Source organism: Camelina sativa, chromosome 6 (genome assembly GCF_030686135.1).
Source record: "Camelina sativa cultivar CO46 ecotype springtype chromosome 6, ASM3068613v1".
NCBI classification, from domain to species: domain Eukaryota; kingdom Viridiplantae; phylum Streptophyta; class Magnoliopsida; order Brassicales; family Brassicaceae; genus Camelina; species Camelina sativa.
The window spans coordinates 27667015-27683698 of NC_141885.1; the positions used below are offsets into that span (position 1 = coordinate 27667015).

The following is a 16684-nucleotide window of genomic DNA, read 5'->3' on the forward strand; positions in this document are numbered from 1 at the left end:
ATGGATACATGAAGGACACATACCTCTTATGATGTATTGATGTATTGACATAATAATCAATAATACTATAAACATCCTTTCAAACTGAAAAACAAACAATAAGTAAAAAAAAAATATGATGAAAGTCAAACACCATTGATTCTATGATGAAAGTCAACATCATAGAAGACAAACATAAATGCTATGGTTGAACATACATTTTCTATAATACAAAACTATGATTTAACATAAATGCAGTGCTTGAAAAGAAGGCAACTTTTGTACATATAAATCAATATTCATTTATTATATTTGAATGAACTATTGTATTATTAGAGAACCATATAATCCTTATGTATGAAAATATTGATTTTCTATAAATTTTTGTCCGTTAATGTTAATAAATTGTGAATTTCATATATGTGTACTTATATGTTTATCTGCTCTGCAGGCTATGTGTCGCGTTTCTCGCCTTTGATGTTATCATTGTGGTCCTTTGCGTTGATGTCGCTTGTCTTATTGGTATTGTTGTTTGCTGTTGTTTGTCTTGCATCATTGTGGTATTGTACGCTTTGGCAGATCGGGTGAGTCAAAACAAAACAATTAGTTGTGTATGGGCAAGAGGCTTTTCTGATGCTTTATTGATGTCTTAGGAAGGCGCATCGGATGAGGAGATAGAGAGGCTCTCGAAATTCAAGTTTCTGATGGTAAGAAACTGAGAGAAAATGAACGGTGAGATACGAGAAACTCATGGAGGGATAATGACTCAACTTGGTGTCGTTGGTGTCAAACTCCGTGTCCAGTGGCGGATCTAGAAGATTATTTTGTGTGAGACACATATATGATATAAATTAATAATAGTAAATTTAATTTTATAAAAATTATTAAATAAATATGCGTCATAGCTAAAAATATTATGAAAGTATTATTTCTATTGGTTACAATTTTACTTTATTACATGTATTAGATATATAGTTAATTTAGTAATTGAAGAAAAGAAAAGAGTTAATTTAATCATTAGGAAATACAGTTACAAAACTACAATTCACTATAAAATATAAATATCTACACACACAAATTTAAACTCTAAAATAATAAATTAACTGAAAAAAAGAGATAACATTATTTAATGTTAGTAATTTTAATATCATTTTCAGTTAAGATATGACTACTTTGCAATAAAATTAAATTTGTTAAAAGTTTAATTGGGGAAAAAAAATCGAACTAAAAATGCTCATGGCAATAAGACGTAGACGGATGGAACCGAACCGAGGATGTAAAAGTAGGTGCTAAGTTACCAACTGAGCTAAAGAATTTATTACATTATATTTATTAGCTAAACTTGGTGTCCAACCCGGCCGTAACCACCAGACGATTAATTCTCTTTGTTGTCTACTGCGCAAAATAATATATATAGTCAAAATATTGTATATCTTATCTAATTGATTCACATAAAAAAAAATCTTATACAAAGCTCTAAATATTTTATGTTTCTGTTGATTCCAATTACAAAATCTGAGTCGCAAAATAAAGACGATTGTTGAAGCTTTTAAGCATGAGTTAATTATTCATCAAAAGAATTCAAAGTTAAACAAATGAGTTTTATTTAAATCTTTCTTTCTTTATTTATTTCATAGTACTTAAAATTATCAGATTTCATGATTGCTCAAACGTATTTTTTTTCCCCACAATCCCAATTTTGGAATAAATATATGGCAACAAAATGTCAAGATAATTAAATCTATACGAAAAAATTAGAAAGAAAAGGGAAAAAAATCAAGACGGGCGTTGATACGCACACCAAACAGGAACTCCGGTGACTACACGACCACCACCATAACCAGCAGTCGAAGCCATTGATGTCCTCTGTCTCCACATTTGATTATTGGTCGCCGCAGCAGCTTGCGAAGAACACGCAGCATACGAAGAAGACGGCAACGGTAATGATTTATAATCATTGTTACCGTCAGGTTTTACCATGATTGACACGTTGATGATCCCACATTTGTCACCATAATCATCTCTCAACCTGTAACTCAAGAAATTCAAATGCCCTTGTGGAGCAAAACCTCCCATGAAGTCCGTCACGGGAATCTTGGCTTGTCCAACAAGTTTCTCAGCTCCATTACTCGTTCGATAGCGTACCTCCACGGAGATGAACCTTACGCTTCCGTTTATTGGCATCTCAATATCGAATTTGTCTTTCCAAACCGGACAGCTCCCACCCAAATCATCCAAATTGGACTTCCAAGAATGTTTATCGTCGATACTGACGACGCTGTATGTTTTTTTCTTCAATGGTTTACGATCAACCTTGAGTCCTTCTGCTGAGATTACCTCAACCTCCAGTGATCGTTTCATTGTTGAATACGACGACATGGTCTCTTTATATGTTATGTGTGTTTTATGTTTTGTATGTGTATATGTCTCATCCTCTTTGCAAGAGATTCCCTTATTGTTTTGTATCTTGAAATTGAGAAAATGAGTGAGAGAGAGTGTATATGTAGCTTAAGCCAAATTGACCAATGAAGAAGACGCACGCTTTTTTCGTCGTTGTTTCCACTAACTTTCTAATAATGTTTTTGTTTATAGTTAGTATCTTATTTTCTGGGAAATTTCAACCTATTTTGTTTTGTTTTGTCAAGTTTAGTCATTTCGAGTTTTCGACCGTTGTATGGTTTTAAATTTATTTAATCAAATAATGGGAATATATTCTTTCTTTTTAAAAATCTTGTATTCGCGTAACGGGCATATATATTCTTATTCTGGATTTGATTTTTTAAACGTAAAGTATTATTATTGTTATTCTGTGCTTTTTACTCAGGGGATGAAAATTGTAATGATAAAGTTAGATATGTTATTTTTGAAAGAGATAGGAATGATGACGTGTTCGGTCGGATGGTTCCTGGAGGCTTGGCCGATGGCATGATCAACGGTGGCGTGCGGCGTGTCTACATTTAATAAAATGGTGCGTCTTGTTGCAAATTATTAATTTGCTTTGTTTACATCACTACATTGTACGTATATTCACTTAATTTCCCCTTGTAAATTAATCGTTATTATTTTATTTTATTTTGGATAAAAATCGTGTAGTTTTATTTTGTAAAGTACTCCGTAGATTTTTCTAAAGAAAGGGCGCGTCTCTCCACTACAGAAGACCTCTACAATTTTGCTTTCTAAAATTTGTTTTGTTTTAAACTTTTTGGTTTTCCACGAATACTATTTTCACGAATGTCTTTTAAAATTAGTATTTTTGTCAACAAGTTCAGTGTAGAAACTTCGTGTATATTATAATAGGCATTCACGAAATTAGAAACTTAGTTTGAGGGAAGTTATGAAAGTACGTTGTAGCTATAGATATTGATCTTAAGGAAAGAGATAGCGTACGTACGTGGAACGTAATCTTTGAGAAAGTCTTTGGCGTTAGTTGATGGAGTCGTTGATACGGCACGTGTCTTGTACACAAGCGATAAAATTGACTTGTAATTGAAGGTAACTGAAACTAGAATTCGAACGAAGTTTCAGGTTTAATTCTGTTCAAACGTACGTGGGCACGCGTTTTTCGTTCTCTGCACCAAACTAGACGACATTTAAAACATGCTACTCTGATCGTTGGCCATTTCGTATTAATCTCAATAACACAGTTTCACCACAGAATATAACAGACTTAATAGAAATTACTCGTATCTTCACTTTTGAGAGACTATTATTGTGAGTGGAAGTCCTATATAATATAGTGATGGAATCATTAAAAGAGCCATTAACCCCTCTCGTTAACACGAAGAGCTGCAATGGCCGTTGGGTTTAGAGGAAGAATAACTTACCGTCCGAGTACACACTATAGCCATTTTCTCACATTTGCGTATATATAAATGATAAGGACCAGTCAATTAATATAAATTCTTATAATAATCTTTTTACGTGATTCATCCACTTTCAAACAGTCGGTTTAGGGAATATCTGGGATAGGTAGAAACAGGTCTTTAAAATCTTGATCTTGGCCAACAAACACATACACAATATGACCTGCATGCATATATATGCATGCGCACGTCATGCGTAAAAAAAGTAACTACGGGCGTCATGACTCTGACTCTCATGAGCATCTTCTTCCCGTTTTATTTGTTAAACCATCATGATGAGCATCTAGACAAAAGTTAAAGTAACTGTGGAAAAAATCATACATACATCCCTATTCGTAAATTTTAAAACTAACCACGATGCTAACGACGACTACCTTTTTAATGGATTTTTGCGCCAGATGGTATCATGGTCATAAATATCAAAATATGTATTATATATATATATGACCGAATAGAATATGACTGTTGGGCTTAGCTTGCAGTGATGAATAATCATTACAGATTGTTTTTGGAAATTTATCGGGGTTTGCCTCGTTATTTCATATAAAACAATAATCAATGATACAATACGTTTTCTACAATGTTGTTGTGTTGTTGACTTGAGGGTTCAGTTGGCTGATTGCGGGAAAAAATACGAATTATTATTTACAAGGTAACGTTTACGTATGCAAATATTTTTTTCATATTGCATTTCAAATATTCAAAGATATGAAGGTTAGAAGGTATACCAATAATTTTGTCGAATGTTATAAAACGAGATTGTATATGAGAATTAATTATAGTCGCATGCATGCCAACAATTTGTTATCATTAGATCTTATGTTCAAATTAATTCATCTTTCTTTTGGTTGTTCAGATTAAGCTTTAATTTTAAGAGTTTTTAGGAAGGAAATAACAATTTGTACTATCGATCACTGCATGTTATCCAATGTGGAAAAAGAATGTAATTGATTTGATTTATACTTAACTCTAAAACACATGTGTATGATTCTTATAGCTGTGATCGATAGTACATGCATTTATGAAGTACTCGTTATTCGTTGATAGATAATTGACCAGCAAATAGCAAGTCTTTGTATTATATTTCGACTAACCTATATAGTTTTATGAACAAGTGCATGTTTATATAATAAAATTTTAATTTTGAGAAATTCCCGGTAATTGTTTCAGACATCTCAAGATCCCTTTATCGATCGGATCTACATGTCGAGATAACCAAAATAAACTATTTATATTTCAATAATTGAAATCTAAAAGACTAATATTGTTGGATATATTGGCATATGACGACAATATAATGTAAATAAATTTCATTGATGACAATAGTATAACAGACATCAAACCTGTGTTTTTCTTTTAGATAATGTTGACTCGACGATACATTTTTTAAACAAATACGTAGCGCACATCTAATATTTTTTTTATTGCTAAGCCCCGAAATTAATTATCAAAAAGTTGTCGCCTAACAATAAACCTAGACGACGTCATTACTCTGTCAATATTGTGTTTCATTGTTATTGTTATCCATCACTAACACCAACTACAAAAGTTGAAATGAAACATTAAGCGGTGTATTCACCAAACTACGTCTCATGTCTATAGTATTGATTGGCTATTGATCATGATGTCATTTACGCGCGCGACGTCAAATTAATATGCGTGACTTTTCACTTTTGGTCGTTTTTTCAACAAACAAAAATTGCAAGTATGATTGAAAAGAAGTATATACAGGTGCAGCCTATATATGAATTAACTTCCAAAAAACAAAAGCCAAATAAATGATGAATCTTATCGGTGAACATAATTATCCATTAATTAGGCTCATGCTCGTTGGATGGATAGGTACCATCCAAAAAATTGTGGTACTTAAATACTTATAGTCAAGATATCAGTCAACGTACGATACTAAAATATAATGTTAGTGACAACAAAATTTCAATAACAACTTCAGTTGTATAATAGAGGTGTCAGGTGTGTAATCAGTAATGTGTATATATATGAGTGGTTGTAAACCAAAAAAAAAGTACTCCTACACCATGTTTTAATAATCCATGTGAAATCGGGCTTTTGGGATTATTGATCTAATACAATAAATCGTTGCAATATTTTTATTAACCGCGCATTTCCAGCATCGATTATTTATATTTTTGTCTTTCTGTTTGTTTATTTGTTAAGCGGCCTTAGTCGAGTGGCAACTTGACCATAAGAAAAGTAAACCAGTACGTTTATTTTAAGATGTGGATAAAGTCAGGGAGGGTTACCACTTATCAGTGAACTAGAGATCAATTGAATTGATGGAAAAAAAAAATCAAAAACTCATTCCATCATTATCAGTTATGTAGAAAAAAAGATTGTGTCATTTTTTTGTTTTTTTTCCTTTTTGTGTGTGGAACACATGTATGTGTGTGATATATAGTAATTTGACATATTAAAAGAAATTTGACCAGCAAATAGACTTTGTTGTGCTTTTACCACATATCTAACTGTTCTTTTCTGTTTTTTTCCAAGATCTAATTGTTCTTTTTCTTTTGTTTTTCTGGTTTTCCATAGATGTAAATTGTTCATGTTTCGCTTTTTCTCACGCTCACGTAATAACAATGACGTCATATATGTGTCCAGCTGTTAGTGTTGCAAATAGTACATAAGACTGACAAATTAATGCTATACATATAAGACAAAGAAAATATGCATTAACCTATATATTAAGTAAACGTTCAACTAAAGACTTTTCACTTTTGGTCGTCCTTAGCAAAACACTTTTGCATGTACTATGTAGTATAAATTATCAAAGTAGGGCGAATGCAAAAAAAAAAAAAAAAATGAAACGATAATGGTAGAGCTGAACGTAAAATAAATAAAATGATGATCCTTTTCGGAAAAATTAATGAACCGCTCTACTATGCGTGGTAATGATGTATTTTGAAGCTTCAAAAAGTGATAAAATTATAGAAAAATCATAATCTTATGAAATGTCTAATGCGAATTGCCAATCTTTAGTGCATCTAACATCAAATGTGAAGAATTTGTTTTCATACTTTGCATCATGAGTCTTTATAAGACCGATCCCAAATAAATAAAACTAAGAACACCACGCATTTTGTCTTAAGCTAACTATTGTTTGTAACACTAAATCTTTCTTCTAATCTAAATTACATGTGTATTTTGGAAAAAGAACCGCTACTATGCGTTTTTTTTTTTTTTTTTGTCAAACACTTGCTTTTTCATTCATTAAACCGGGTTTATTACAGATAAAGCGTTTTTTGCAAGGGCATCTGCCCGATGGTTGAGCTCCCTAGGGATAAATTTGAAAAAACACAAACTAAGTTGAGAGGATAGAGAGAGGATATCATGAAGAATCTCATGGAGTTCCTTTGATTGGATCTCCCGATTAAGAGCTTTGACAAGGTTCAGCGAGTCAGAAGCGAAGATGATGTTGGTGAAAGCCGATTCAATGGCCACTCTTACTGATGTCAGAGTTGCTAAAGCTTCAGCCATCAACGGTGAGGACACAAACGGAGTCGACGACTCTCCCTCCAAGATCAATGTGTCGTTTGGGTCCTTGAAAACCCATCCGAAACCTGCGTGGTTGTCTACTCGCCAGGCTGCATCCGAATAGGCCACAAAGGCAGATCCCCGATTTGGGAAACTCGGGGGGTCGCGTCTCTGGACTGGTTTGATCATGGATTTCGATTGGGCCTCTTGCCATTCTCGACAACGTACAATCGCCATTAATAGGGTTTCCGTAGGGGTTTGAGGGTCTTTGTTAAAAATCTTTTGATTTCGTGCCGTCCAAATCAACCATAGTATCCATGGTGCGAGGGGACCCAGAGTTAATTCCGTAGGTGGGAGGCTTGTCAGCTTTCCCGAGATGGTGATGCCCGATTTGATTGTACTAACTTCATGTGCCCTGAGTGTGGTAGACAGTGGAGCCATATGCCATAAACGTTCAGCAAAAGGGCAGTGAAAGAACAAATGAATAGTCGTCTCTTCGGCTCCACAGTGAGGGCATACCATGTTTGCATCGATCTGTTTCTGTTGTAGCTTTGCTCCCACTGGGAGTGCCTCTTGAGCCAGTTTCCAAAGGAACATTTTGATCTTTGGTGAGCATCTTAATTGCCAAATGGAAGAGAGCCAGTTAAAATCGGTTGCTGGAGGTGGTGGTAGAGGGTTGTCTCCTCTTTCGCTTAGTTGAAGTGCCTTATAGTATCCCAATTTTGCCGTGTATATACCAGTCGTGGTTGGTAGCCAAGCCCATTTATCTAGTGCCCCTGTTGTACTTGGCCTCAGTTTTAGGATATCATGCTCGTAGGCAGGTAGGATTTCTCTTAATAAGGGTACATTCCAATCACCCGAGTCCGGGAGAATAAGGTCCGCAACGCACAGTGAACTTGAAGCTTCTGTTGGAGGGCCCATTGGACACACCGGCTTGGTTAAAGATAACCAGGGGCTGTACCAGATTGGTGTATCCTTACCATTTGCGATAAGCTGGCCTAGTCTTTTCTTCAGTAGGTCTCGACCGATACATATGCCCCTCCAACCATGTGATGCATTTGCACACATAGGGCAGTCTAACAAGGAGGAAGACTTACAATATTTTCCAATCAGCACTTTGGCCAGGAGACACTCTGGATTTGTAAGTAGTCTCCAACCGAGTTTTGCTAGTAGTGCATCATTGAAATTCTTAATCTCTCTGAAACCCAAACCACCCTGTTTAAACGATCTTGTCATTCTCCTCCAGGATATCCAGCACATCTTCTTCCTACCGGAGTTTGAGTCCCACCAGAATCTGGTGAGTGCAGACTGGATTCTTTTGCAGAGGGTGTTAGGAAGTTTGAAGCAAGTCATAGTGTATGTGGGCATAGAAGAGAGGACCGATTTGAGTAAGGTAAGCTTCCCAGCCGCAGATAGGAATCTTGAGGACCAGCTGATTGCTCTTTGTTTGATGCGATCTACAATTTGTGTGAACAGATCATTCTTTTTCCTTCCAAAGAGCTCAGGAAGTCCCAAGTATTTACCTTGACCGCCCTCTTTTGAGATAGCTAGATCTCTTTTTACCCTTTCTTTGGTCGCAGCACTGGTATTCTTAGCAAAGGTGACTGATGATTTCTCTGTATTAATCTTCTGACCTGATGCATCTTCATACTTTTGCAGTATTTGTTTAAGTTTCAAACAACTTTTATGGTCAGCTCTACAGGAAAAACATAGTATCATCAGCGAATAATAAATGATTAACTCGAGTACTAGCTTTTGCCACTCTTATACCAGGAAGACTTCCTTGTTCCTGAGCCTTGTTGCATAGACCAGATAGCACTTCACTACATAGGATGAAGACGTAAGGAGAAAGCGGGTCTCCCTGTCTGATGCCTCTTGTTGGTACTACCGATCCTAAAGCCTAAGAATACGACACAGAGGTAATACATTGCATGGTCCACCGGATCCAAATCTTGTGAAAACCCATTCTCTCCAGCACTGCCTCAATAAAATCTCATTCTAACCTGTCGTAAGCTTTGCTCATGTCAGTTTTAACTGCCATGGACACCCTTACTTTTGCATTTGAAGTTTTCAGGTAATGTAGGATCTCATGTGTGATCAGGACATTGTCGGATATTGCTCTGTGCGGCACAAATGCCGATTGATTTTCGGAGATACATTTCTGCAGAATAGGTTGTAATCGCTTGGTTAAGATTTTGGAGATGATCTTGTAGTATATTGAGTATAGTGCGATAGGTCTATAGTCTGAAACCCTTTGTGGGCTTGGAATCTTGGGAATGAGCCTAGCATGTGTGTGATTTATTTACGGAGGTAAAACACCAGATACAAAGAAGGCTTGAATTTCTGCAATGATTTCAGTCCCCACTGTGTTCCAATTGGATTGGAAGAAACTTGATGAGAAGCCATCTGGCCCTGGGGCTTTATCCGGGTTAATGTCAAAGCAGGCTCTGTGAATTTCCTCTGCAGTTGGGATAATCGTCAGTTTTTCATTATCTTGTGAGGATATGCACGGGTTTAGGGCTTCCAGTACGACTGATCTCCTGTCACCTTCCTGTGAGGTAAAGATTTGTTGGAAATACTCTGTTATAGCCTGTACTATCTCTTTTTCCTCAAACACCGGGGCTCCCGCCGCTGATTCCATGACAGAAATATTGTTAATAGCTCTCTGACCTTTTGTTGCAGCATGGAAGTATCCGGTGTTTTTATCTCCCAAGGTTAGCCAGAGCTGTCGACTACGTTGCTGCCAGAAGGCTTCTTCTTGCTTATACGCATTGAGTAGTTTCATGTTGATGAGGGAGATTTCTTCTTGGTTGTCTATATCAGACTTCATACATGTTTCTAACTTCTCTCTTAGCACGTTAATCTCCTTTTGACTCTTTTCATGTTGGGCCTTACTCCAGGTGATTATAGCATGGCGACAGGCGCTTATACGTTCATTAACAGATCCCACAGGAATAGAGGCCCAAGCAGTGAGTATTATATTATGCACATCCATATTCTCTTTTAACCTCCTATCGTATCTAAATAAGCTTTTCCTTCTTTTTTTGATAGGGTCAAACGACGTTACGAGAGGACAGTGGTCTGAGCCTTCAAATCTCAAATATTCACTACGACCCGAGGGAAATTCAACAACCCATTCACTGTTTGACATGGCTCTGTCTAGTCGGCATCGGACCATATGAGTATGTTTTTTACCCCTCCAGGACAGATAACAGCCAATGTGTTTTAAATCATATAAATCACAAGAAGACATAAATGACCTCAAAGCAGTAAATGATCCTTCTGTTCTTTGTGGTCCACCAGCCTTTTCAGTATCATTTATTATATCATTGAAGTCACCGGTGAGAAACCAAGGACCGCTTCTGCTAGTATCTAGCTCTTGGATCTGATTCCAAATGAGTTCACGCTTTGTGCTGTCTGGTTCTCCATAAACAAAGGTAGAGAAAAACACTTTTCCTTTTGATGAGATCTTTGTATCAATATAGTTTGGACACGATTGAAGTATTTCAATGTCTATGCTTGTTTTCCAAAACAGGGCAAGGCCCCCAGCTGTGGTTGGTGAAGGAGGGACTAGAAAGGACGAGGAATAACCCATCCAATCTAGGTGTTGGAGGACAAACTCTGTCGAGTTGCGAGTCTCCATGAGGAATAATACATCAGGGGAAATCTTCTTCTTGATATCCCTTAACCTCTGGCCTGTTATGGGATTCCTCAACCCACAACAGTTCCAGCTCAAGACCCTTAAGGAAGAGGAGTTGGCAGATTCGGAAAATCCACCATTCGTTTCTTGCTTGTCGGGAACAAGGTAATTTTGGGTCCAGTCTGTTTTGAGGTCTTTTGTTTACCAATCCTTGATGGTCCGGCTTCAGTCAAAGATACTTTGTTTCGTGACTCTTTATCTTTTGCAGCTCCTCCCAAGGTATTAGACCTTCCCACTTGAGGCTCTGGATTTTTCTTTGGTGAACCAATGGTAAGGTTTCGTTTCTGTGATTTTGCTCCCAGTAAAGTGTTATTTGCTTTTGGTGCAACTTTTGATGATGGTGGTTGACCTCTATTTTTCTTTTGGTTCTCCACCTCATGAGTGATTGGTCTTGGTAAATCCTCAGGAAGGGTTCCACTTGGAGTAAAAGAACCAATTGTTGGGGAAGGTAAACCTTGGGGTGCATCAGGGACTGGTTCTGTAGATGCCGCTAGAATACAGTCTGCTGTGGTAGCCATCATATTCCTACTCTCACCCTGGATCACTCGCATTTTTCTTGCAGCACTTTCAGTTTGGTCAACACAAGACGTATACTGGATTGTGACTTCTCTGAGATCATTTAAAATTTGTTCTCTTGACATTGTTTGCAGTGGAGGTGGGGTAGTTGGGTCTGGACTAGTGGTTGTCCTCTCCAGAGGGGGACGATGGGCTCTGGACGAAACGAACGTTTCTTGGCTGGGCAGAGCAGGGGATACAGTCTTTGCTCTCCATTCCAAATTTTGACGTCTGAGATGGTTTTCATTTCCGCGCTGTGACCAGTTTAGGCGACTATCTCTTTGAGAGGATCTGGTTTGTTGGTCTGAGCCTCGCCCAGGAGATCTACGATGGGAGATCATTGGGTGGTTATTCGATCTAGTTTCCACTTGAGAGTAGTCTCGATCCTCCAGGTTTACTGCTTTCCTCTTTCTGTGATTATAGGAATGCTCAGGATACTTTCTCAGTTCCGGTGCCCTTGTCCTCTCTTTTGGTGCAGTGAAATTGTCCTGAGGGGTGTAGTAGTTTCTGGAGATAGACTGAGAGGCCGTTGGTTCAGGTTGCCGTTGAGTGGTGTGATACGTCTCTTTTTGGTTAGCTAGCCCCGGACAGTTTTTAACTTCATGGGTGAGACGGAAGCAGTGTGTGCAGTGGTTTTTAAGATTTTTGTAGTCCAGGTATACTACTGCTTCTTTTCCATTAGCAAATTCGACGACCGTTTCTTTTGTTAGGGGTTGTAGTCCGTTGATTAGGACTTTTACCTTAGCCGTTGCAGGTGTGATCTCCAGATCCACGAATTCTCCCAACTCTTCTGCAATTGTTTGTAGCATCTCTGGTTGCCAGAAGTGTTTCGGGAGCCCTTGTAGTTCGATCCAGAAAGGTATCATAGCTGGGAAAGTCTCGGAGATTATTGGTTCCCACTTTTGTAGTATAACCATCCATTGGTCGAAGAAGTAAGGTCTGTTGTCCAAGACCTTTTGCATGTCCTCTTCATACTCAAAGGTGAATTGAAAGCAACCTTTCCCAAGATCTGTGCCCGTGGCTGAGCCCCTTAGATTCCAACGGTTTGATAGGAAGGAAAACAACGACCATAGACGTTGAGCAGACGGGTTTGTGAGTCTTCCCATGAGAGTAAGGGAATTTGCTTCAACAAGCTCTGTTGTATCGAGGTCTGGTGCTCGGATACGTTTACGTGGGGGTGGAGAGTAGCCATGCTCTATACCTTTTCCTTTGAGGTGGTAAGGTATGTTTCTGTCCATTTTGTTAGATAGGTTTGAAACATTGCGGGTTTGTCTACACACGTAGGGTTTGAGCACTAAAGTTTTGTGGATTTACCAGGGTTCAAAACGGTTTTCAAGGGTTTGCAAAGGTTACATAAGGTAAAACAAGGTTAAGGAGAGTAATAGGGAAACGAGATGTACAAATAGTGTTACTGCAGATCGAGGATGTCCAGTTTGAAGATGCAGATTAGGGAGGTTTGGGGAGTTGAGTTGCCGGACTCTTCAACCAGATTCCCAGAATTCAAAATGTTCATTGATCAGACTGGCGGGTAAAAGGTTGGTTCAGTGTTTTTTGGTGGTTGAGATCTGGATAATAGGAAGTAGCATTCTTTTACCAGCATTCTTGGGAAGAGGGCCTGAAAGCGTTTTTGTTGCTCAAAAATCACTAAAACCCGCTACTATGCGTATAAATGATGTATTTGAAGCTTCAAAAAGTGATAAAATCATAGAAAAATCACTTATATCTTATGAAATGTCTGATGCGAATCTTTATTGCATCTACCATCAAATGTGAAGAAGAATCTGTTATCATACTTAGTATATCTGAGTCTTAATTAAGACCGAGCCCACATAAATAAAACTAATTAAGACTACCATGGCACACATTTAGTCTAAACTAACTTAACACTAACTATTTCATATAATCTAAATTACATGCATCACTAAATAATTTGTCCCAGCTTTTGTTACATCTTTAATCCAAAACAAAAATCATTAAAAGGTAATTTGTTTTCAATGTTGGATTCCGGGAAAAGAACTTTCCTACAAGAATATTCACAAATAGAAATGCAAAAGCTCTTCGAACTAAAACTTTTTTAGTTATCTTTTGATTTTATTTCAAAGTTGTAGAATTTTTTAAAAGATAACAACGTTATGATATTAATCAAAAATGTCTATGTACATATATATTATATGGTCACGATTTTCCGAAAATTCACAAAAATAAAATAAATAATAATAACTTTATGTAATGGGCCTGATTTAGTGAGCCTTTATGCCAATATAATGGGCAACAACAATACAAACCCAAAAACGCAGCGTATCGTACAACATCATATTTAGTAACACAAAGAAACTTGCGAAGCGCCATAGCAACTTCCTCTGCTCACCTCTCGTTTCTCGCCGGACGGTTCTCCTCCGAACGGATTCCTCAGAGAGGTGAATTTGTTCCAGCAATTACCCGGTTCCGGTGCTCGGCCGGTAAGAGCGGATCCTTCACGCGGTGGAGAAGGTTTTCTCTGGACCTCTTAATTCTTATTTGTCGAATTCTCTAGGTTTAGGATGCAAATGGAATTGTCTAATTGTGATATTTGCAATTTCAGGCGCTATTGATTTCTGATTTTGGACCCAAGATTACGGTTAGAATTGTTGAGAAGCTAAGAGAAGATATTTTGTCTGGGAAACTCAAATCAGGAAGCGAGATCTGTTACGATTCTGATTCACCGGAGAACACGACGACGGAGAGGAAGTAGAGAAGAGCAATTAAAGCTCTAACAAAGCTTAGTTTAGGAAGTTAATCCTAATCTTCTTACATACAAACTTCTCATTAACCAAACTAAGTGAACCAGAAATAACCGGTTGATAATCAGTCAATAACCAATTCTCATGTATCCTAATAAGATCAAGGTTGATCCAAACTTGTGAATGGAATTAGGCTTTATAGCTAGTTGATCCAAAAATTGTGGATTTCAACGAGATACCATGCGGAACCACCTAAACCTAGTGTTTCTTGCTCCCCAAACTATAAATTTTGTCTAAAATCTTTGAGAATTTTAGGTCACGTTTTTGGTCAGGTTGTTGGTATCACCGGTTTGATATTTGACGAAACTAGATGGCTCTGCTAGAGGAGGTTGTGCCATAATTTGTAGTATTGCATTTATTAACCGAGACTGTGCAGTAATATTTACACACACACACACACACACACTAAATGTGGTTAAAAAGGACTGGTCGGAGTAACCTAATAAGTCACTTCACCATCATATATTATTGTTGGTGAATGCCAAGGCCTAAAGAAAATTGAAATGTTGTTTTGTTTGTGATATGGATATCTATTTTGTTATATAGTCTTGAACTATATGTGGGTTTTGTATGTATATGATTTAGTTTCTAAAAGTTAACCCATTTTTAATAACAACACATTGGATCTAGTGTACCTAACAATTAACTCTACCTCATATAACAACAGCTAATGTTTAATACACACACACACACACACACTTGATTGTGCTTTTAAGTTTTAACTCATGAGTTTCTCTACATTTTGTTAAAATGCAAGCAAAAATAAAAATACCAAAAAGGATGTTTAAACCACCGATTTTATGGGTTGGGTCAGCTCTGGTTAGTAGTATATCTCAAGAGATTGATTTTTGATTTTTGATAATTTTCTCCAAAATTAATTCGATTTTTTTGGGTGAATTAGAAACCGCCTTTGATGTCAATGCCATTTATAACTTGTAACCCATTTACATATAAGAAGATAGATGCTTGTAATTCACAAATCCAAAGAGAGTGTGACGGCATTGAACCAAAATCGATCCAAAGTCAACTCAAATCACCAAGATCACGAGAACTTTAACGTAGATTCTCTATAACTTCAAATAAGAGCTCAACAAGATAAAAGAAACAGAATCTCATAATCTGAAACGAAAATATACAATCCGATTACTACAAACGAACCTCAAACAAAGACTTCAACGTTAACATAACAGTATCTTGATTCGGCTGTGTTCATCATCCCGAGCGAAACACCCAATTTAAGATTGCATTAGATACTGACTATAAGATCAAGGATATGACATATTATCGATTCAGAGATCTTCGACCATTACCTTACGATCACGATCCAGGAGAAGAGGTTCTCAGTCCTGGCACCATGATTTCGAATTTGAGCTCTTCGGATTATCTTTGTGTGAGATAGGGAGGTGCAATGTGTGCATTTGCTTTAGCTACAAATTATTACTGCGGAGACGAGAGACTGATGAAATATCCATATATATCTTGAAAAACCTTTTACAAAATTGAAAATACTCAGAATATACTTAATGAAGTCTGGTCGGTGTCACAATAAGTTATTAACACCGGGTGCGGGTAATCAATAAAACCAAATGTTTTTATTTAATTGGATATGCATTTTTATTTCATGGTGTAAACAGCCTACGCGGTATTGGTAAGGTGAAAAACTTTTTGAATGCATTGATGCCCGCGTGTATTGGTAACGTATTAATATAAAATAAGTCATACATTTATTAAAGATTTTTTAACAAATTTTTAAAAATAATAAAAATAAATCTTTAACAAAATATTTTTCTACTAAAAAAACTATGATGAAAGTCAACATCATAAAAAACAGACATAAATGCAATGATTGAAAATATATTTTCTATACTACAAAACTATATGATTAACATAAATGCAATGCAACTCTTGTACAGTATGTGATATAAATCAATATTCATTTATCATATTTGAATGAACTATTGTATTATTAGAGAACCATATAATCCTTATGTATGAAAAGTTTGATTTTCGATAAACTTTTGTCAATTAATGTTAATAAATTGTGAATTTTTTATAAATGTAGTGAATTATTGTTGGTTAATAGTTATGAGAAATGATTTGGGATAAATAAATAGACTAATAGTGCATTTATAAATAAAAATTAAATACTTCTTTTTGTGTGTGATTCGATAACATCAAAGGTGAGATTCGATAGAATCAATGTTTTTAATACAAAGAGAATATGTGAAGTTGATCCGCTGCATTTATGAATTTGCAATATTTCCTTAACATTCATCGAGTTTACTAAAATTACAAAGCAGAAAAATGTACAAAAA

General features: G+C 36.5%; 1 protein-coding gene, 1 long non-coding RNA gene and 1 pseudogene across 2 annotated transcripts; 1 reads left to right on the forward strand and 2 right to left on the reverse strand.

The window, feature by feature from the left end:
• Positions 1–1579: 1579 nt before the first annotated feature.
• LOC104793546 (BON1-associated protein 2-like) lies at positions 1580–2486 on the reverse strand. Its single transcript, XM_010519911.3, has one exon. The coding sequence runs from the start codon at positions 2356–2358 to the stop codon at positions 1756–1758; it is 603 nt and encodes a 200-aa protein (XP_010518213.2). The 5' UTR covers positions 2359–2486; the 3' UTR covers positions 1580–1755.
• Positions 2487–7070: 4584 nt separating this feature from the next.
• LOC147943045 (uncharacterized) lies at positions 7071–12827 on the reverse strand (annotated as a pseudogene).
• Positions 12828–13882: 1055 nt separating this feature from the next.
• Positions 13883–14527, forward strand: LOC147943046 (uncharacterized). The gene is made up of 2 exons (XR_015560064.1): positions 13883–14079; positions 14171–14527. It is a non-coding gene; the product is annotated as an uncharacterized LOC147943046 (long non-coding RNA).
• Positions 14528–16684: the final 2157 nt, after the last annotated feature.